The sequence below is a fragment of the Pholcus phalangioides genome, unplaced genomic scaffold (genome assembly GCF_987345545.1).
Source record: "Pholcus phalangioides strain wild (caught in Gottingen) unplaced genomic scaffold, Ppha-v1.0 ptg000024l_1, whole genome shotgun sequence".
Lineage (NCBI taxonomy): Eukaryota > Metazoa > Arthropoda > Arachnida > Araneae > Pholcidae > Pholcus > Pholcus phalangioides.
Genome location: NW_028301616.1, coordinates 16,625,071 through 16,648,584, shown reverse-complemented (window position 1 = coordinate 16,648,584; position 23,514 = coordinate 16,625,071). Strand labels below are relative to the sequence as shown.

Here is a 23,514-nt window from a genome sequence, read left to right as displayed (position 1 = left end):
CAAGCACAGGGTTCCCTTTGCATTTGGGCCGGGTTGCAACTCCTGCGGGGAATGCGTGCAGACATTCATGTCATATATACTGTATATATCGAAGAGTAATGATTTTACTTATATGTTTATTACGTGCGTGTATATATTGTTCTCCCCCCCCCCCCGCTTTTCGCTTTTCCTTGCTATTATCAATGATGTCGTACATGCACACCCACACACCTGCTGCGGAAATTGTTCGCCAGACAGACACGCGATCCACCCACTTATCAATTTCCCTGCGATAGACACTGTAATATACGCCAGGCAGAAATATACACGTGTATGTATATAAGACATACACACACACACACACACACACAGTTTTCTTCGAAGTTTTTCTTCCAGACGCATCCAATGTTATCGATTCCGGCAATTTGGTTAATGGCGAGTGTGTATTTGTCTGCTTAGAGACCGATGCCTGTACCACCCGGCGTTTACGATCTTTTCGCGCTGCTGCTGGTGGTCCTGTCCCGTCGACGTCGTATGTTGGTTCTTCAACGTTAACGAGAAAATTAAGATTGATCTGATATCGATTACGATACATTTCGTATCGTTCGTATCGAAATTATTAATGAGTTTTTATTTCCGGATGGGAATTTTCTCGGCAGTTGAAATTGAAAGCAACTGGATGATGTTTTGTTCGTAATTGAGAAATGCGATTCGAGACACGAATCTTCTCTCTTGCTTGCATACATACCCGTGGCCCGAATCCGTCCCTTGGAGTCATCCGATGAGGCCCGCGCCCTCAAACCTAATTATGTAAAAATTAATTAAACGGCTCATTCTCAGATCACTTGAGTGACCCCATTACGCATCTCCAGATCACTTGAGCGGCCCGAGACCCGTTTCCAGGTCACTTAAGTGATCCACGGCACATTAACAGGCCACTTAAGTGATCCACGGCACATTAACAGGCCACTTAAGTGATCCACGATACATTTACAGAGCCCTTAAGCGGGCCGTGGTAAAGTTCCACTTCACTCAAGTGATCCCGTGACAAACTTCCAGGCCACCTAAGCGACGCTCAACACATTTCCAGCTCATTTTAGTGACCCAAGACAAATTTACAGATAACTTAAGTGATCCGTGACACATGTGTGGAGATCACTCAAGTTACCTGCGGTACATTAGCGTATCACTTAAGTGACCCACGCTACATTTACAGAGCGTTTAAGCGGCCCGTGGCGCACTGCCAGATCACCTAAGGTGACCAGCAACACATTTCCAGATCACCTAATTGACCGGCCGCACATTTATAGATCACGCAAGTGACCTGCGGCACATTAACAGATCACTCAATGGAACTGATGCACATTTACAGATCGCTTAAGTGACCCATGGTACAGTTCCCCCACAGGAAAGCACTTGATAAGCACTGTCTGCGGGCCCATTGGAAGATCATTTGGGACTCGCAGCACATTTACACATCACTCAAACGGCCCGTAGTACAGTTCCACATCACTCAAGAGGCCCGCGATACACTTTAAGATGATCTTAGTGAACCGCAGCACATTTACAGACCCCCCCCTCTCTCTCTCCAATTGCTGCAAAAAGTCTCTCTACTAAAGTGACCCGCGACATATTTACAAATCACTTGAGTGGCCCGTGACACATTTCCAGATCACGTAAGTGGCCCGTGACACGGTATCGAATCAATGAAGTGGCCCGCACTCTCCTGAAGGTTGAGCATCCTTGTTCAATTGCTGAACCTATGGCCCAGTGGCCAAATGTGGCCCTTCGGAGTCATCTGAGGTGTGCGGTCCGCGACTTAAAATCTAATTCTGTAATAATGAAGTATAAGCGGCACATTCCCAGACCAGTAACGATATACGTTTGGTACATATGTATAGAATTTGGCGACGGTCGATCTCTAAAACTGCATATTTGTATGGATAGAACGAACACGCGCATACGCAAACACACAGGAAATCAATTTTACATACAGGGTGCCCCATAAATTCATAAACAGTTGAAAAAGTCATAAAAAATTCGAAGAACTGGTATATTTGAAGACGGTTTGCGAAAACATTATTCTCACGAATTTGGGTACAGAAAAACAAAATATCTAGTTCAAATTTTTATCGATAGATGGTGCTGCACAAAAATCGAATCACATAATTCTGGACCTGAACCTTTCTTCAATATCTTCTGTGTCTGAAACATTAATAAAAGCTTAGTGGTTGAGGTAAATCAACTTCACGAGGGCCCGGATTTTTATGCTCTAAAGATGGAACGTCGTTGCTGATAGGCTAAAAAAAACCCGAATTTACTTATCAGCAACGACGTTTCATCTTTATTAGGCTGACCATATTTGCTCGAGAAAAATACGGGACATTAGGCTTCGAAATACGTCAAGTTGGCTTCATTGAAAATACGCGAACAACCGGGGCATTTTTGCAAAAAAGTCGGGACAGCCAGACATTAAGAAACCGGGATTGTCCCGGGAAATACGGGAAGTATGGTCACCCCTAATCTTTAGGGACATAAAAATCCGATCCTTAAAGTTTATAAAGTGGTGTGTCCACCTTTTTTATCCACCAATGCCACCATCACAATGAAAAACCTTGCGCAAGTGCCAGTAATAGGAAAATTTCGAAATCTGCTGTTAATCGTGTGCACTTCACGTTCCTGATTCACATATTTCCAGTGATTTCCTTTCATGCAGCGCTTCTATCGGCAAAAATTTAAACTATTTTTGTACAGAAAAAAAAAAAAATCTTCTCTCGTGAGCATGCAAACTGCATTCAAATATACCGATTCCTCCGATTTCTATGAATTTTTAAACTACTTACGAATTTATGGGATACCCTGTATGTAGATTATCAATGTAAGTGAATACGATTTAGAGGAATCGGCATCATGGATTTAATTGAGAAAGTAACAAACATTTTCCCGATTCTTATAATTTCCCTCAACATCAATGTTCCACACGCGCTGTTCAATATTATTCTGGTATTTCTTCCTCTCGTACAGGTTGGTTCACACCTTATGCATGTCAAAGTCGATGATGGTCCTGATCCTGTAAAATAAAAATTTATAATATTATATATATACTAGTTATAATACCCGGCGCTGCCCGGGTTCTTAAATTGCTGGGAAAGTGACAAACCATTATAAAGGAATAATATATTGTACATAACACTGGCAGCATTAAGAAGTGACAAACCATTGTAAAGGCATATACACGTCTGAGACGCATTGCTAGGGAACCACGGTAACCAAAGTAAACGTTCCGAAAGTGATTGTTGAGGCCCCAAAACCATTGTTGCCCGACAGTTTTTCGCCCATTTCGGGCATTTTCTCAGCTCTGACAAACTTTTAAAGTAGCCTATCGGTCAATCCGGGCCCTGTTTGGTATAAATATGCAAAATTTGACGACGATCGATCTAAAATTGTGGATTTGTATAAAGAACATACGCGCGCGCGCACACACACACACACACACAAAATCAATTTTATGTATATATAGATGAATGCTATATATTTTATACTGCTCATTTTATACTCTCTATATGTGTATAGTGGTTGATGTGCATTATCAGTTAAAGTGTGAAGCGTAGTATTCGCTTAAGCGGGGAAAAGTCGTTGAAATTTATTATATCAAGTGGAGAACTTTAACATAGACTCTATGGGAGAAATTTCGATGCCGGAGAATTTTATCCGTTTAAGCGGGGTATCCTCCCTTTATCCGTTATTCGATTAAAGCGAAGCCGGCTGTATTGTTATTTTTACTACCAGTAGAATAAATTCAAATAAGTTCTCTGTGTTTTCTTTCCTCTCTCCCTTCACCATCGTGAAGCTTCACAGCAACCCTATTACCTACGGGAAATTTTTTTTTCTACACATATATAATGTATCTTTCTACTATATGCCTGTAAGAGCGAAAGAGAACACGTATTGCGAGGGTGAAAAGAGGACTCTTAAAAAAACTCATCTATTATACTTTTTCCTTTTATAATTTCTTCTTTCCCCTTCTTCATTTTTCTAGCGTGCGGTTAGGTTAGGACAAGGTTGCCATATTTATCGCCGATTCTTTAAATAGAGATAATTCAAGTTTTTTTGCGAAACGCTTGTACGTGAAGTGGGCTAAAGTTACCCACGTACAAGGGTAACGGTGGCATAAGTTCTTTCAAGTTGCTTAATTAGCTTAAGTTATAAAAATTAAGTTCTTTTATTTACATATACAGGGTGATTGTCATATACAGGATATGACAGAAAAACATCACCAAACTGAAAGGAGAATTCAGGCATACGATAACAATCCAAAATCACATAGGAACATTGGTGCGCAATCGTCATCCGGAGTCGCTATGGACTGTATGCTTGCTACTACTACTATTTGATCGTACATGCACCTCGTACACATTCCTCTGTGGAATTTATAATGAATTGGTACATATCGGAATGTGCGTTCTGAGTGTATGCGTGAACCTCACCCCCCTAACGTATTTATGTTGTAAGAACTGCGCAACTTCATGCTTGCTGAGTTCGGAATACAGTCGAATCCCGTTATAACGAACTCCAACAGACCGGAGAAATCACTTCGTTATAACGAAATCTCGTTATAAAGGAATTCCAGGTTTTTGCATTGTGCCTATGTAAACTAATCTGCGGGGAGGGGGGTTAGAAAAGTGTTCGCTAAAACGGGATTTTCGCTATATCGGTATTCGTTAAAACGGGATTCAACTGTAGTTTTAAAAGTGTGTGAGGCAACAACTCCCTGTAGCTCCGGGTGGCATTTGCGCACCTACGTTCCTGTGTGATTTTGAATTGTTATCGTATGCCTGAATTGCCCTTTCAGTTTGGCGGTGTTTTTCTGAATCGCCCTGCATATAAGAAAGCATATCGTTATGAAAAAGGTTACCAGAACTTAGAAGTAATAATAATATTGGGTTTATTAGAAATTGAATCGCGTCTATTTACGATCTAGTCTTCATTGTAAGTCTGCGAAATTGCAATTTTATGAACTTCAAACAATGGAGAATTTTTCCAGTAATTTATTCAAGATTTCCTCAATTAAATGCAATTATTATTGTTTACTTTTCCCGTCATTGAAACTTGTATACGCAATATTCTTCGTTGAATTGAGAGTGATCTCACGCGACTCCGTAACATCACACAGAGATGAATCGATGGACGGGAGTTCCAATAATCCCTCTGGCTATATTGGAAATCGATTATGCCGATCGATTTTTCAGGTTATAGTAATCAGTAGCTAGAGGCAGAGGTGTTATTTTTCGATACGCCGATCTATATCTATATATATATATATCGTTTTGATTAACTCAAAACTTCCACCAAAAAGCCATCACGAAATCGATCACGCCGCTTATATCTGACGAATACTAAAACATTGTTCGATTAGATAGACAACGACACGTCATCATCGTTGGTATACTTACGATTCGCCGGTGTTGAGCATGTCGAATCCGCGATTGATGTCATCCAATGACACGACGTGGCTGACCAGTTTGTCGATAGGTATCTGACCAGTGACTATTTTTTCCACCAATTCTGGAATGGCTAATTTTGCCTTGTACGCTACATCGAAAGAGGGGAAAAAGATAAAGAACTAAAACGGATATGGGAATTATGGTCAGAAAGTATCAAGACTGGTTAAATTGAAGAAAATATGTATTACTTTCTTAGACTAACTAGGTTTTAATTACCTTGAAAACCGAATCCCCCTTTTAATCCGACCAAGTTTAAAACGCCATTTTGAGAAGGAAAAAGTAGATTTTTATTCTTTTATTTTTTCCGGAATATTTACACATTTTTTGTGATTCCAAAATATCCCTTGTTTTGTTTATATGACGCCTCTAACTGCAGTTATGTCCTCTTTAGCCCCGTTTACATGTGATTGTGGGGTGGCTTTGATGATTATTACCTGCACGGCAACTTTTTCCCCTCGTAGGGGAAGAAAAACGTGGGAGAGAAGCTCATCAAAAAAAGCCCATCTTTCTTGGGGTGGATTGGAGGTCGACACCGACCTTCTCTCCCGTAATCCTTTGCGCCGCGAAAACTACTGTAAGCTCCTTCGCCAGCCATCTTGAAGCAAGCACTTCCGTTCAACTCATATAACAAGTGACGACTTCCGGAAAGAAGAGGGGGATCACCGGCATAAACTAAACGTCATGTGAATGGTTTGTAGCGAAAATCCCCGTTACCGGGAACTTCCCGGGATGTTTTATTGCACATGTGAACGGGGCTAAAGTGATCATTACTTGGTTCGATCATTTTTGTCGCACCACGGACAATGGTGAGTGACTTTCACCTCCTTCTCCATAATTCTTTGTGCCGCGAAAATCGCTGTAAGCTCCTTCGTCGGTCATCTTGAGCCAACCACCTGTTCAATCCACGTGACCAGTCACGACTTCCGAAAAGAAGTTGGGGGGGGGGGAGAGAATACCGGCATAAACTAAATGGCATGTAAACGGGTTGTAGTGAAAATCCCTGTTACCAGGAACTTCCCGGGATATTTTACTACACATGTAAATGGGGCTGTTTGCAAGTGCAATAGTGCGGTAGGATTGGGAGTTCTAGCACCCGCTTGACGACATTTTCCCCTCGTAGGGTGAAAAATGGAGAGCAGGAATTATATCCCGTTCTCTGTTGGACATACTAATAATCGTTTGCGCGGCGAATTTAACCGGCCGACCCACGTGACCTCTGACAGCATCTGAAAAGTGTGGATGAAGTGCCGGTCCATATAAACGGGGCTTTTGGTGGAAATCTTTGAAGTGGGTTTTAAACCCGATTTTTCCATTTCCCATGTAAACGGGACTTTGGTGTTGCGTTTTTTTACATACAAGCAATCCGTGAATAAAAACCTGAAACGCGTTTTACGAAGAATGCTTATTTTGACATTTCACTTGAGTTTCATACATGATTTCTATAAATCCGTAGATTGTATCATTACAAAATTTTAATATCATATTTTGCCACATACAGTCGGGCCGGGGTTGACCGCGAATACGGGAAATCTGTGAATAACCGAAATCATAGGTTACCTATTTTATTGAATAGCAGGAGAAGAGCAAGGTGACGTAGAGGTAGAAGAGAATTTAAAAGAGGGTGCAGCGATTGTTGGCGATGTTTTCTGAAAGATCTTTGTGATTCTGTTTGCCGTTTCTTCTCTTCTTCATATCATCAAGTATGTTGGAGTATGATGACAAGGCTTCTTCTACCAATTTTTCTACACGTGAAGAACGTACCATCAGTGTCATGAAAACAATCTATTGCTGATTTGAACTTGCGAAGCCCTTCCGCTATGTTACCCATGATGAACTTGTCTTCCACTTCTTTATCTTGATGGTCTTCTTCCGCTTTGGAGCAGTCAACTGCATTAATTCCTCCTCGGTCAATGCTGAATTGTTCAGTTCTCTGAATTGCTATTAGTTCAGCTCTGTTCAACTTCTTCTATATCCATATCATTGAACGCTTCTCCACCCACTTGTTTCATTAACGTGACAATGTCTTTTATAGTCTTTTCAGTTGGCTCTGTTGAAATGGTTGTGTCCTTTAGCTCACATTGTGGCCAAAGGTTAATTCAATCCGAGGGGACTGTTTCTCTCTTGGGAGCTGCCACCGCTCTAGTGATGATATTAATGTCATTAGCGAGTCATTCTAAACATGCACAACTCAAATTTTGTAAACAAAACACGTGAATGACGATTTCTGAGTGTTGCAAAAAAAATTTCCAATGAAGGGGGAAAAAGACCGCGAATATAGGGGGGGGGGCGCGATTGTATTGTTAAAGTTGTGTGCCAAAGTCTAAGGTCTATTATATAAACAAGGTAGCAAGGAAAGCCACTAAGCAATTATTAAAGCCACAAAAAAATGGTTGACCCCTTTACGATCAAGGACGAGATATTTAGTCCAAATGCTATTGGAATAAAGTCAAATAAGTTCTCTGTGTTTTCTTTCCTCTCTCTTCACCATCGGGAAGCTTTAAAGTGACCCTATCAACTGAAGTTTTTTTCCCCTCCTTTCTTTCTATACTCCTGTTAGTTCTTTTTTTTTCTCCCTCACATATAATGTATCTTTGTACTATATGCATGTAAGTGCGAAAGAGAACGCGTAGGGTCAGGGTGAAAAAGACTAAAAAAATACTCTACTTATATCTATTGCACTTTTTCCTTTTACATTTTTTCTTTTCCTTTCTTTTTTATAACGTGGGGCTAGGTCGGGACGAGGTTACCAGATTTATCGCCAATTCATCAAATACAGATAATTCAAATTTGTTTCCAAAAGCTTGAGTAGTAGTTAAAAATGGCGAAGTTAGCTATTTATCGCCTCTCGCGCTTCTTGGCAGTATCTATAAAAAACTTTATTTTTTCTCTATTTTTTTCCTGTGCTGTATTTGGTCTAAGACTCCTTAAAACACTAGCTCCTTAAAACCAGTTTTCCATTCTAAGTGACGAGTAATATTTAAAAAAACCGCCAAAGAGGACAGCTATTGGCTGTAGCAATAATACTGACGTCACAGTAGAGCACAGTAATGGCGAATAATGAGGCAGCATGAATCTTTCCAGTGGCTGTCACCTTGGTGGTAGGGTGCCCGGGCTTAATGGCCCGCAGCCCCAATTGTAGGGGTCGAGGACTGGTGGCGCCGGGCCGGGGAGGGCTTGACATTCGGGCCTTCCACTCAGTTCTCTTCAGCGTGGCACAACCCCTAGGGGTAATATGCTTATATCCCCATGGGGATGTCTGGCACAACAGTGGCTGTATCCTGATCATGTGATGTTCGAATGTGCCAATGTGTGGTGTTCGATGTTCCCAATGTGCCATCCTCAAAAATTTAGGAAAAAAATTAAGTATATTCATCTCACCCAGAGAAACACATAAAAACTAAAAAATCCGCGGGAGTTCAATTATTAAAGCCGCAAAAAAGTATTAAAAGTGGCAACAGTTGGCTGCTCATCGCCTCTCGCGCTTCTTGGCGATATCTATTAAAAATTTCTTTCCACCCTCTTTACACACACACGCTGTAGTTCCCATTTTTGTTTTCTTTCTTTCTTTTTCTGGTTTGTACCTAGAACCCCTTGAAATAGCTGTCCCTGATCATGTGTTGTTTGAATGACGTCCGTCACGCTAGGGTTGCGGGATTTTTAAATTCATGCTTGGCTTCTATTGGCATGTTATGTTTTGTGAACTTGGCTTCTATGTTTTTGTGAACATTTATTTAAATGAGTAGAATCAGTGGCAGTCTTTTCAGAACTTTTTTTTTGAAAACGTCACCTTGCGACCCTTTTCTTGTAAGAAAAAGAGATTTTGTTCTTCAACTCACATCCGTAATAAGTGCCTTTGAGCTTCCGTCCATAAATCATTTCCCATATACCTGCCTTCATCCCAGCTCCCAAATCAGCGAGTCCAATGATGATGGTTTCGCCCCACACTGGATGACTGCAATTGAAAGCTTCCTCCTGTAAGAGAATAGTAAATAGATAAGGCTTGGGGGTGACCTTAAGTCCCGGTTTTTTTTCCCTGTTTTTCAACGAAGTCAATTTGGCTTTTTATTCTTCAAATCAACGATTTTATCAACTCAGAAATTATGTAATGATTAATTAAGACTATTAATAAGAATATTATATCCAGCATATTTGTCATAATTTTTTTTTTTTTGCAATTCACTGCAATTAGCAGTAGCGATTCATTTCCTGCAATCGCAACTTTTCTGTGAATTTAGCCACGGTTGGCAATTTCGCTTACTTTTCGGCATCATTTTTGGCGATGGTTGGCAATGTCCCGTATATCAATATATCCCATATTTTTCTCCAAAAAAATCAGCTCAGCGTAATAAGGCTGAACACGGACCCCGAATTCTTCTCCTAGGGCCGCATTTACCGACAGACTTTAACCATAATCGCTGGTTAAAGGGTTAGAGATCGACACGGATTGGTTAAATTCGGGATTTTAACCAATCCGTTCCGATCTCCAATCCTTTCACCCTGCGATTGAAGTTTAAACACTGTCGGTGAATACGGTCGCTACACTCAATATACCAAAACTCGTTAGGGGTCATTATGATATTACGTTAGCATCGGGGTGGGGTTGGGGTTTCTGATTTGCTGACTTTTGATAACAAGGGGGGGGGGGTTTGAAGGTTGCTTACGTCATCAACAACCTTTTTTTGAATCTATAAAATACTCTACGCTGCTGACGAAATTTTGCTGACAAGGTGGGGGGGGGGGGGTCAAAAATGGCTGAAAATTTGCTGACGTAATACTTGAATGGCCCCTTAAAAGTATCTTTAAACCGGCTTTGAATCATACTTGTAACGAAAAAATTGAGAAGTTTCTAGTCTGATATATAAGCTGGATATTCTATAAAAAATCGATTCTATTTATTCATCAAATGAGTTATTGATCTCTTTGTGATAGGAATAAAAAACGATAAAAATTTAGTTTTCATCGTTTCCAGAACTTACCATAGCGGCTATCGATCCAACGGACACGAAACAATAGTTCGGTCCTCCGCCTGTCATTTCGGAAAGCACTTCCCGCAATGGCTTCGTCAGTTCCTTGGGGTTGATGACATCGGTGCATCCAAGTTCTTTGGCTAGTTATTATTATCAATACAAATATAGTTAACTTAATGAATGGAGAGAGGGAGGAAAACATTTAAATAACCTTTTCTGAGAAATCACAAAATAAAGATCGATACCGTATTCCAGTTAATGGAATGGACAATTCAATTCAGTTCATCGACAATAGCCCGTGTCAGATCGTTTTGGGACAATTTACTTCGGGGGGGGGGGATACAGGGTTTTATTGCATGTAAAATATATCTATAACAGAGCGAAACAAAAGAAAATACATACAGGGTGTCCCACAAAGGACTACGTGAGTTTAAAATGAAATAACTTGGAAACGGTGATCGATAGAGGAATTATATAAGTGGCATGTTTATTTTGAAAGCCGTGAAACTCTGATACAGAAGTTTCGAAATAATTTAGAAATATTGCTAGCAGGTGGCGTTGTAAGCCGTAGTCGCAGTACTGAGTCCAAGAAATACGTTGTGAAATATCCTTTGCAAGCAGTCGTTGCAATCACATCGCAACAGATTTAAAAATGCACAGTGCACACGTTAAGTGAACAGAGAGATGGTACAAATGACCCCTTTTGAACGGTACATTGCAGTTTTGGAACAATATGTTGTCTAGGTTGGAGGATCGATGAGGCAAGATGGGGCTCAACCACACAGTACTACAACGGTTTTTGCTTTTCATGAAGAACCCATCGGGAATAGTCATTGCATTGAAGTATTCCACATTTGTTGGAACAGGCACTGATTGGCTTCCATACATACCCGATCCAATCCCCCTGCGACTAGTTTCTGTGGGGCAAATTGAAGGACACAATCGTTTTCCGGAACAATCCTGTAACACAGGGCGAGCTTCTAAATATTTGATCTGTGAGGTATGCGCGTCGAAACACTACTGATGGTGACGACTGAAAATTTCATTCTTCGTTTGCTCCCTCTCTTTGCTGCGCAAGGTGTAATTTCGAACCATTGCAAATATCATTGAAACGACTGCTCGCAAAGGACATTTAATAACTTATTTCTCGGACTCCGTACTGCGACCACAGCCCACAGCATCATGTACAGCTAATTTTGAAACTTTTGTCTCAGACGTTTTTACGGCTTTCAAAGTAAACACACCACTTGTTTTGTTCTTCTATCGGTCATCGTTTCCAGAGTATTTCATTTTAAAATCAGGGAGTCTTTTGTAGGGCACCCTGTGCATTCATATACACATTACATATAGGCATGAGCTTGGAATGGACAAGGGTTCTATGAAAACATTTATAATGGAGGTTGATTTTAGATAGTAAAACAGTAGTTATTTTCAAATATGAGTGTGTGGCTTAATCCTCGGGTTAATAAGAAAGCTCCATCCTACGCAGATTTATGTACAGGGCGGGCAAAAAGTCCGTAGAAACTTGAAAAATTCATGAAAACCGGAAAAATAACCAAAATAAAAAACGGTTTGCAGGGTTAGCATCGCTAGGTCACGGGAATTTTTTTTGACAGGAAAATATAACTCAAAACAGCCGATAAGTGGAGATGGTACAAGCGGCTTCTATGGAAATATGCAAATGAGACAGTTATAAGAAATTGCGATCTTAATTCACAACCACTTCGCCGTTGTAAACCGTGTATGTGGACCTGCTGCACTCTGCCGTTGCTGCAATGTGTTATCCCCTGTGGTGGTGGTGGTCATGTGTAACACATACTGCTGTAATAAACGATTGGGAGGCATTCTGTTCGTTATTTGCCTATATTTTCTTTGACTTGTGTACGCCAGCGCCCCCTATCAGATGTTTTTCAGTTATTTTTTTCCCCTACTTTAAAAAATTCCCATGACCTAGCGATGCTAACCCTGCAAACCTTTTTTATTTCGGTTATTTTTCCGGTTTTCATGAATTTTTAAAGTCTCTACGGACCACCCTGTATCTCATTAGTACTGAGTAGTCTCATCTTTAAACTTCTCAACACATTGAAAAGTTGTCAGTGGCACGTAATTACTAGAGTAATCAACTAATGCGCCAATGTCATTCGCTGACGCTACAAATCCCAACAGTTACGCAACTGACAAGTTGAGACATGCTACCAAAGGTTTGAATGAATGTATTCAGATGGCTTGGCAGCTAGATGCAATCCTTTGATAAGGGCAATAGCTAAAATTGAAAATCGGTGATAGAGCCTGTTCTGTGTTCAGTTTGAACCTAAAAGCTAGGCCGCAGATTTAACCTGAGGTCACTAGAAAGGGCTTTTGCCTTGAACACCGATCATCATCATCCGAAGCACTCGCACTCTCCTTGGAATATCCTGGTCCATGGGGGATAAAGAGGTAGAAACTCACATAAAAATTTAAGGGAATTGGTGTATTTGAACGCGGTTTGCTTCCGTTATAACGATAGTTAACAATCAGAATGAAGATTGTCGTTAGAACGGACTTTTCATTATAAAAAAAGAAAGAAACTATCTTATTGATGCAATTTTGGCGTCAATAAAACCCCGCAAGATCTGGTAGAGGGAAAACGGTTTATGGAGGATTCACTGACAACAGTTCGACACGAGTTACTTCAGTAGCCAGTAAATGAGCGAGGTAAAGGGCTTATATCCCGGAAGGGACAGAGTCCGGGCCGTGTCTGGTTTGACAGCAAGTGAGCGAGGAATGACCAAGTGAGTAAAGCAGTTGTGAGTGAGTGACAGGGTTAGTGTTGGTTAGTGAGCAAACTAGTGAGTGAGCGATCTTGAGCGACCCAGTGGTAGATTTAGTAAGTGAACGAGTGACAGAATGAGTGACCTAGTGAGTAAGTGCGTGACCTGATTGAGTGCGTGAGAGAGTGAGCGACCTAGTTGGTGTGCAAGTGAGTGACCTAGTTGGTGTGCAAGTGAGTGACCTAGGGAGTAAATGAGTGACTCGGTGAATGAGGGATATAATGAGCAACCTAGTGAGTGAGACAGAGAGCGACCCTAGTGAGTAAGTGATGGAATGAGCTACCTAGTGATTGAATGACTGACCTTGTGAGTGAGTGAACGAGAGCGAGCTAGCTCTAGTGGCAGGCTGGTTTCGCTCATTCTTCCACTCACTCGTTCACTTGGTCATTCATTCACTCGTTCTCAGTTCACTCGAACTGATGTCGGTGAATTTTCCGGAAACGGCGAAAAACAACTTACGAAAGAGAAAATGATTATAAGACCTGTGTTTTCCCTGTGTCCAGTATTGGAAGATTCCAAGAAAGAAGAGAAGGGGGATTTTCCCAGGGAAATAACCAGCGATGTCAATACCAGAGATCGTGGCATCACCTACTCACGCAACACACCTTCAGATAAAAACTTGTGTTTTTCCCACCTTCCTAGACAGATAACAAGAAGATAAGATACAGCATGTGGTCCATTATTGGGAGCTACTGACGTGCCCCGTTTATGAAAAAATGCTACTCTTTCTGGTACACTCTCACATGTGTGTGTGTGTATATATATATATATAGTGTATTTTATCATTAATATCAATATTTATCACTTATATATATTGTAATTGCATTTTTAATTGGGTTGCCGTATTTTTGAAATATATCACATCCATACTTGTTATGGGCATCTCTTTCTCAGCCACCTCGTTGGGCATTTTGCCTGTTGTGGATTTGTATTTGTATATAGAAGAATAGATCATGAGTGGGGTGGGAGAATCACTAATAATTGTATAGAAATAAAAGGAATGTAAAAAGAACAACTTCGTAAGGTTACAGCGAAGCCTCGCGATGATTAGGAAAGAGGAAAGAAGACAGAGAGAAATTATTTGAGTTTATGTATTTGGACGCAATATTACGTCCTCGACCGTAAAGCGGTTAAATAGATTTTTCACAAATAGCTTATGGAAGTTCGAGTTTTTTTTTTGAGAGAAGCACAGTTAAAAATGTATCACAGAAAATTACCGATCGGGAATTTCCGTGGGTTGAAGTCAACTCCGATGATCTTGGAAGCCTTTCTGTCCCTACAGCCCATGACGACGTTCATGCCGACTCCACCCAATCCCCACACGACGCAGCTGGTACCAGGCTTGACCTGGGCGCATTTTTCCGCAGCGCCGTAACCCGTGGGTATGCAACAGCCAGCGACGCCGATCTTATTGATTGGAGCTGCGCGATTCACCTTTGATATTCAAAAAAATTAAAAATAAAAACCTATTACAAACGCATCAAATATTTAGGAGTTGAACACACACACAGACACACCAATCCTGTCATTCAACTTCAGTTAACTTTATGTGAAAAAATGGAAAGCTATCGCATGGGACACATAACGAAATTCATATATGGATATATTTTTTTCAGGAAATATGCAAATTAAAGTGTTTAATATTATATGATTTCATCGGTGAAACGATAATCAATATGTCCTTATATAGTGTGTCTCTGCATTACCTTGGCGATGTTCTGTTCTCTTGCCACGGTATATTCGCTGAAAGTGCTGACGGTATTCATTTGGCTGAGCTGTTGGCCTTTGCACGTGATACGAGATTTGCCGTCCGGTTGAAAGTGGTTGCGCTGCAACAATTCAACATCAAAAATGTTACGCGAAGAGAATATGAATTATTCACAGATTCTTTCTCAAAAATTAGATGTATATATATATTATATCAAGGGCGTAGCGAGGTGGGGGGGACTTGGGGGTCTGGTCCCCCCCCCCCGAAATGTGAGAAAATGACCGAAAAAAGAGGAAAAGATGGCCAAATCCATTGTTCTGTCAGTTTGGTCCCCCCCCCCCAAAATGAAAGTGGTCCCCCCCCCGAACGAAATTTCTGGCTACGCCCCTGTATTATATTCTTTTTATCTTCTGAAAGATGGAGAAAGACGAGTCCGCTCTCTTTTATAAGCGCCTCAGGTAAAACTGCCTATAAATAGAGCGGACTCTACGTTTTTCGTCTTTGAACACAAAAAACAAACTATTTTTGCTGCTTAAAAAAATGGCATCTAATCGTTAAGAAAAAAAGAACATTGCAGGGAACAGCGATATAGCGATAATACTGGCATCACCTGGAAGTGTGAATGTGGTTACCTAATAATATGTGAGTGCGTATCTAGTATTGTGTCTGATTTTTCCGAGCCGCCATCTATATTTTAGAAGTGAAGTGTAACGATTGACTATTTGTACCGTTGTGTGCCTGTTACTGGCCTAAGACACCTTCATAGCACATGGTATGTTTCGGTGGCTCTAGATCAGCCAGGTATTTCGAGAAACTGTACGTAGAACTGAGGCGCTTAGGAAGGAGGGAGGACTTATTATCCTCCATTGAACAAAAAATTGGTTTTGTCATTCCAATTTACGTCTGATCGTTAAAGAAAAAACAGGATAGAGAACAGTGATTGGCGGTGGTGGTGATGATACTGACGTCACACTTGCGCTCAAAACTTAAAAAATCTCGTCACAGAGAGCAACAGACCCATAGCGGTACAAGTATTCAATCATTGCAACTCGCTCATAGTTTGGCAGCGCTGAAAAAAAATTCACTTTCCCACGATACTAGATACGCAATAGAGGCTGTTGGGGGTACACATGCATACTTCCGACATAACTGAGTTGGAAGTAAAGTGCTCATGGCGGTAGACCGGACACGTGCTCGGTTTGAAAGAAAGAAAGCCTAGTAGATATTAAAACGGATTTACTTAAACTATTTTTTGGGGGAACCAATAACGTGTTCGTAACACTAGCGAATCAAAAATAACATCGACACAGTATTTGTCCGTGAAAACGGTAGTGATTGTGATTCGAGAATTGGTTCTTTAGATACAACTTAGGCCATAAAAGCCCGAAATGGAATAAAATAGCAATTTACCGGTTGGTTCTTGCACATGCTCGTATCGGGATACTTGCAGTATTCGCACTCGCCGCAATACCCTTCAAACGCCAGCACTATGTGATCACCTGGAAAACGAAACAGGAGGTATAGGTCTCCCGATGATTCGAAGTTCTGATTAACCGTGATTTACGTGTAAAAGCATCTTTCGGTCGGCTTCTTTTACACTTTAACCCCCTTTTCGTACAGACTTTTAGCAACAAATTTAGAACATATTCAGTACAAACGGTAATTCTCTGAAAGCGGCATCTTTGTCTTGATGAGGAAAATCATAGTTAGGGGGAAGCTTGAACGTAAGGCGCTTATAAATTAGTACGCGTGTGTTTTTTGTAAGCCGATTCAGTGCGCAACGGCCACTGTTGACACCGTACGGAGGTCTCTACCGTGTGTTCGAAAGAAGGGGGGGGGGCGCGCAGTAGTCCTGGTCGATAAGATACTCATGTAAAGTACCAAAGGATGTTTGGATGTATCGCGTCTTTGTCAGAAACTTTTCTGACACAGGGGTACAACAGAGACGGTGACATGACCACAGAAAAAGATTGCTACCGCAGGGAGTCCCACATAGAGGGGTTGGCGCACTAACCTCTCCGCGACTATAAAGAAAGCTGCCGTTCGGAATCGGTAATAAATTGTAGGTCCCGATATAATCAGCCCTCGTGCGCAGAAAATGAGCGTGGTGCGACAAAAACGATCACTGATCAATTAAAAGGAAGGACAAACCGTTTCCATTACAGGTGGAAGGTAGACAGCTCAATGTTTCAATCGACCTTCTTAAACCCTCCTTTATAATGGAATTAAACGCTGCTGAAGTGCTATGTCCAGTGCCTACGGAGGTGGAAAAATCTACGGTGCCTTCGAAATATAGATGGCAGCACAGAAAAATCAGACACAACACTGAGTCTGCACTCAGACTGTTGGGTCCACGCATTTTGTTCCAGACGTTGCTACGAAGCTGGACCGGAAGGGATTTCGGCAACGGGATAAGTCCGATAACAGAGTCCTCCAGCGCCTTCGAAAGAGACGCTCACTCGTAATGGTAGAAGAGTCGGATTTGTACTCCCACCCAGTCCTTAACGGGGGGGGGGGAGGGTAGTATTGTGGCAACGCTCAGCCACTAAGGTTTCGCTCATCGTGGGACGAAGAGGTACGAGTTACAAGAATTGTGACTAGTAAGAAAAAAATGCATAAGGGTGGAGGAAGAGGTGTCCGCAGCACATAGTAAAAAAGAGGAGGAAGATAGAGAAAATGGCCGGAGGGGTCCTGAAATAACGTAAGGGTGTGATGATGATGATGATGAAAATCAGCAGATCGAGGTGAAAACAAAACATTTTTGTTCAATTACCACACCTCGTTGATTGCCTCTTTCGCTCCTTCGTCTCGCTTCGCTATGTGCGGTGTAACACAATGTAAAAGTTTTCGCCGTTAGTCTCTATTATGCATTCCCGTGCCTCTTGGTCGCCCCACCATGCGTGCGGCCTAAGACTATAAGAAAGCTGGTGCAGAGACCAGTTCACTTACTTGCCTACTTACATTCTTGTTCCAATTTTCGCGTCGTACTTTTCGGAATTTAACCACGTGTTCAGAATAAATACATGAAGTCGAATGCATCGTTTGGAATTTTATTCCATTGTGAAGAATAAAGAGAGAAAGAACTCCATTCTGTCCCTCTCTCAGCTCCGAGGCTGCTTGAGATTTGCCGCTCCGGCGAACAGGATGCCTCGGAAATCGTTGGATTAAAAAGCAAGATAAGGAACAGCGATTGGCTGTAGGATGATGCTGATGTTAAAGTTTTGCTCAAAGATGGCAGATGATTCAGCCGGAGGTGCCCTGGTTTCACTGGGGAGGAGGGGGGCAAAAGCCAGAAGTATTTAAGTTGCTTCTGGCGGCAAAGCTTGGGTGTGTTGTCTCGCGGTTTCTCTAATCAAGTTTTTCAAAGCACTATACTCGAATATATATTTTTTGTCATTTACTCTACTCCGAGATATGTCACCCTTGTGTGGGAAGAGATTGAAAAATGAATCAGATACAAAAACGCGACTCACCAGGAGAGACGGTTTTGACATCCTTGCCGACGCTCTCGACTATTCCCGCTCCTTCGTGTCCGAGGACCGTTGGGAAAGGCCAGGTCTTGTCGATATGCTCCAACACGTGGAGGTCCGAATGACATAGACCTGTCGAGCACATCTGGAAAGTACGTAGTCGTATGTAAGAAAAGATTGGCGGATTCAGTCACGCAAACATAGAAAGAAAGCATTTGAACATCAGTACAAAGACGATGCAGGAATTCAGTTGAGTACCTTCACACGGACTTCATCGTCTTTAGGTACAGCGACTTCGACGGTCTCGATCACGAACGGCTTTTTTGGCTCCCAAGCTACCGCTGCTCGGCACTTGATCACCTTTTTTGTAAAATAAAATATCGGATAAATACTATATATTATGAATAATATATACATATTAAGCATATTATATATATATTATGCTACTACTCACTTTTCCCACAGTCGCCATCTTGTGAATGTATGAAGTCTAGTACCAGCAGCGGCATATACAAAATAAAAGAAAGGGGGAAATGTATTACATGTAATTAATTAAAGAAGAGCCACCCAATGAGCAAAATACAATTTTGAAAATCAAGAAGAATCTGTGACTTTTCAGATCTTGTGATATCCTTTAGATCCTGAATGAGAAACCTTTCAGCTTGCGGGCTATATAGTTCGGTCAGGATCACTCTTGCACGCTGTATAAAGCCTTACCTACTCATATAAAAGTTTCATTACTTTTTTGGCGACCATATGATTTGAAACTGAATCACTTATTTAAGTGAAGCTACTTTTTCAAGAGCTGTATATAAGCTGAATAACTTCTTCATGACCTGTATGAAAGCTGAATATCGTCTTAAAGAGCTATAGAAAAGCCGAATGACTTCTTGAAGAGCTGTATAAAAGCTAGAAAAGCGTTTTCGAGGTGCGTGTGAAAGGGAGATTGCTTTTTTGCGGCAGTACGAAAGCCGAATTACTTTTTAAGACAGTATAAAGCTGAAAATAGATTCTCTCCTTAGATCAAATAGAAACTGATGACACTGATAAAATTAATTCAAATATGTTTGCTTTTAAACTTCTTCGCAGTCCAGATGGAAATTTCAAATTTCAAAGGTCGGAATTCGTTTATCCATACTCTGGATGAATGTTTCCCAAAGTTAGGCTAGAAGCTCTATGGGTATAATATAGGATCCTATAGGTTGGCTCAAATCGGGAGGGGTTGATAAAATAATTTCTAGACAAGTAAGTGGTAGAACAAAATAGTTCGGGACACTGCATTAAGGGGGTTGGTGCACGCAAATTTTCCAAAAAACACATTTTCCAATTTTTCAATTTTTAAATACTATGAAATTTTCTGTGTCTATAACTGTGTTTAAGTTTTTGTTCTACCTGTAATGAAAACATTTTTAAAGTATTTTTACATTAACTGCTGGCAGGCATTACACATGCTAATGTTTTTCATTAAAATGCATTTTTCTCACAACTATGATTATTGTTGGATAAGGAACATCTTTTCAAACACCGCTCATTCAAATGTATTGAAACTTTGTGTGTCTCTCAACACTGTAGTGTTACACACTTTAACACGAGGATGTTTTATTAAAATTATTTTAAATTTTTTTATGGCACGAAATATGGGTAAATTTTGATGATTTTTGAAAAAGTTCCATGTTGTTGGAGTTGAATTTCGATAAGAAAAATAAAAAAACAATTAAAATCCTAAAAGTTCATGTTAAAGTATGTAGCACTATAGTGTTGAGAGGCACACAAAGTTCCATGACATTTGAATGAGCGGTGTTCGAAAACATGTTCCTTATCCAACAATAATCATAGTTGTGAGAAAAACGCATTTTAGTGAAAAACATTAGCATGCGTAATACCTGCCAGCAGTTAATGTAAAAATACTTTAAAAATACTTTTATTACAGGTAGAACAAAAACTTAAACACAGTTATAGACGCAGAAAATTTCATAGTATTTAAAAATTTAAAAATTGGAAAATGTATTTTTTGGAAAATTTGCGTGTTCACCAACAACCAAGTCATTGATAAATTGTAATGTACCACGTAAAATCATATACTGAGAATAAGAAATTGAATTCCAACCTGAAAGAATCACTCGTCCTCGCAACACAACAAGGACCGTATAAATCAAAATATTATATACCATTTACCTGATACTGACCGTTGGACTTTTAATCTCGACGACGATCGACAGCGTTTGTTTTAAAGTATTAGATAAGATTTATTTTGCTTTGGTACGTACATAAGAGAACAAAAATCTCTTCTTTATGTTGAATCACAAAAGAAAAGACACTTTAGTGGGGAATGATAAGATATCTCACATTTTTTATGAATTTTACTCGATGATGTTCAGCAAAAAAGACAATTGAATGAATTCTGTTTGTGCTGTCAAAGAAAACACCTCTATGTATTCTTATTTATTTATTTTGTTTTTCAGTGTTATTTCAGTGCTTTATCATTTAGACATCGCGTGTGTTATAAGCTGGTGATATAGTATTTAACTGAATATTACCTTTAAGGTATCCGACTACGTTGAAAACGTCATTTTGGAAGAAAAAATAGGGATTTTCATTTTTTTATTTTTTATAAAAGCCCTATTTGTTGGGATTCCAAAACGGGACTTGCTTTGCTTATATGATGCTTAGAATCAAAGTTACGTTCACTTTAGTGTTTTGCGTTTTTACGTACAAGTAATACGCGAATAAAGACTTTAAACGTGTTTTACGAAGAATGCTATTTTTGGCATTTTACTTGACTTTGTGACATGATTTGTAAAAATTGGTGCAATGTATCCTTACGAAATTTTAATGTGATATTTCGCTATATATTGTTGAGGTTATGAACCAAAATCTAAGGTCTATCGCATATATTTTTTGAATTACAGTGTTTTATAGACAAAATGTAGGATGAAATTTCAAAAAATTCACGCGTACTTAAACATATTTTGGTGTAACTTGTGAAAACATATCATGCAATCCTTTAAATTTTGGTTCATAACCTGCAACATTACTAGCTAAATGCACTGTGAAAATCACAAAGCATTTCATTAATAAAATTTTATTGCAATCGTGTTTCGAATATCACATGAATTTTGCCTAAAATTTGACATAAAAACGACTTTTTCATAGAAAATATAATAGATAGACCAAAATTTGTCACTGTTTTCACCATTTCGAGACACTTTCTATCAAAAAATGTATTTAAAGTTCACTCCAGAACCATTTTAAAGAAAAGTGACAAGAAAGGTAGTCGGATACCTTAATTGAAGTTTAGCACAGGGAAATAGCTTATAAATAATGTCACAGTGCAGGGGTGTATAACTTTTTTCTAGTCCATGGGCCAGATATGCGGTATTTGTGCCACTCGTGGGCCAGAAACATGCAATGACCCGTTTTTTTTCCTGGAATTTTCTGTTGTTTGGTCTTCCCAATATTTTGTAAAAAGTTTCGATTTTTTTTCCTTGTTCTTAACGAGGCTAAATTTAATTTTTTGAAATTAAGAAATAAGGTTACTTTCGTGACATAAATTACACGGGTCTGCAAACAAATACTTTTTAAATATTGTTTTTGCTTTGATCACTGATTATATTATTGTTTTCGGTGCTGATTCCAGAAGTGAAATCCGTTTTTTTCTACAGCGTAAGGTTTTTCACAAAACGATTTCATATTTTGGGGCTGTCTTCATGGGGAGAACGACGCGAGTAATTCGAAACTTGCGAGCACGGGGCAAGGGGAGCCACCACTATAAATCTTTGCTAACTTTTCCGATACAACTCTGCGTCTTTTGAGGTAACGGAAGTAAGGTGCTTTGCATCAGTCCGGGGTTGTGAGCGATTCTATCTATCTATCTATCATATTTTGGTAAAAACAACTCAAATCCAAATATTTTGGAATTTTTATTGTTATTTTATCACCTTATAAATACATACTTCGCATTTATATCCTAGCTCTGTCATTGTAATGATAGGTCTGCTATAGCTTGCCACTTCACATAATTAATTATTCGTTTGCAGTATTTCATTTAAAATATATAGAACTTTTACAAAGTTTTTTCACTACACTGCATATTACAGCTGATATTGGTGAGTTTCGACCAAATTATTTTTTTCACATATAATGTGCATTTTTCTATATACAGTCAAACCTCGTTAGTGCGTCACCCGGTTAACACGTCACTCCGCTTACCGGATCACTTTTTGGAAGTCCCAATTATCCTCAAGCAGGAATTGGCACAGCTAAGGCTTACTCCGTTTAACGAGTCACTTCGCTTATCAAGTCATATTTTTGCTCTCCCAAGAGTGACTCATTAACGAGGTTTGACTGTATATATATATAGGTTTAAGAAAATTTTTTCATCGTGAACCTGTGTTATATATGATAATTATGACTCTATCATAATTAATCACAGTCATATAAATACAGACATTGTGACTTGCATTAGTCCTCTATTTTTTGCCATGGGCGATTTTTCAGCAGTTTTACCGATAGTTGGCTACTGTATTTAAATTCAGACGTTTTTGGCGATAAAGGACAATCCCTCGTATGAATCCCGATTATACAGTATTTTTATGGAGGAAATATGATCAGCCTAGCGATATTCATCGGGTTGTGTGTGTTAATACTTTTCCACCAGGGCATTTTTCGCAGGCCGGATTTCAACCCAATAGCGGGCCGCTTTAAGCCCGCGTCCGGAGGTTGTGCACAGTGGAAACCATTCGATCCCTTGTAAAATTCCACTTTTATTTTTCAAAAAATGTGAAATTGCCTTCAGAAGTCAGTCAGCTTTACAAAACCACAATTGCCAAAATTAAAGGGTTTTCAGGAGGCGAGATATCTCGTCAATGCCGAACAGGGCCGAAACTAGATGCTTGGTCACCCGGGACAAGTTGCGCATTTTGGCGCCTCCTTGTAATGTTGAAGGAGGGGTTTGAGAATAAAATTTGCGCCCAACTCTTTGGTCCAGCGCCCGCGGCACGAAATCCACGCGCTCCCTCCTAGTTGTGGCCCTGATGCCGAATTACAAAACATCCAATTTGGCGAGATATCTCGCCG

At 40.0% G+C, this 23,514-nt stretch overlaps 1 protein-coding gene across 3 annotated transcripts; it reads right to left on the bottom strand.

The window, feature by feature from the left end:
• Positions 1 to 2,881: 2,881 nt before the first annotated feature.
• LOC149068857 (alcohol dehydrogenase class-3-like) lies at positions 2,882 to 20,840 on the bottom strand. 3 transcript variants are annotated; one of them, XM_089250789.1, is made up of 11 exons: positions 20,614 to 20,840; positions 18,893 to 18,928; positions 18,697 to 18,798; positions 18,442 to 18,583; positions 16,379 to 16,467; positions 14,967 to 15,089; positions 14,478 to 14,694; positions 10,460 to 10,590; positions 9,320 to 9,455; positions 5,433 to 5,571; positions 2,882 to 3,049 (listed from the first exon to the last, which is right to left on the bottom strand). In XM_089250789.1, the coding sequence occupies exons 2-11, from the start codon at positions 18,908 to 18,910 to the stop codon at positions 3,010 to 3,012; spliced, it is 1,137 nt and encodes a 378-aa protein (XP_089106915.1). In that variant the 5' UTR covers positions 18,911 to 18,928; positions 20,614 to 20,840; the 3' UTR covers positions 2,882 to 3,009. The 3 variants fall into 3 exon arrangements, with proteins under 3 accessions (XP_089106915.1, XP_089106916.1, XP_089106914.1); XM_089250790.1 differs by having other exon boundaries at positions 20,625 to 20,735; XM_089250788.1 differs by lacking the exon at positions 20,614 to 20,840 and adding an exon at positions 20,546 to 20,600.
• Between the last annotated feature and the right edge of the window lie 2,674 nt (positions 20,841 to 23,514).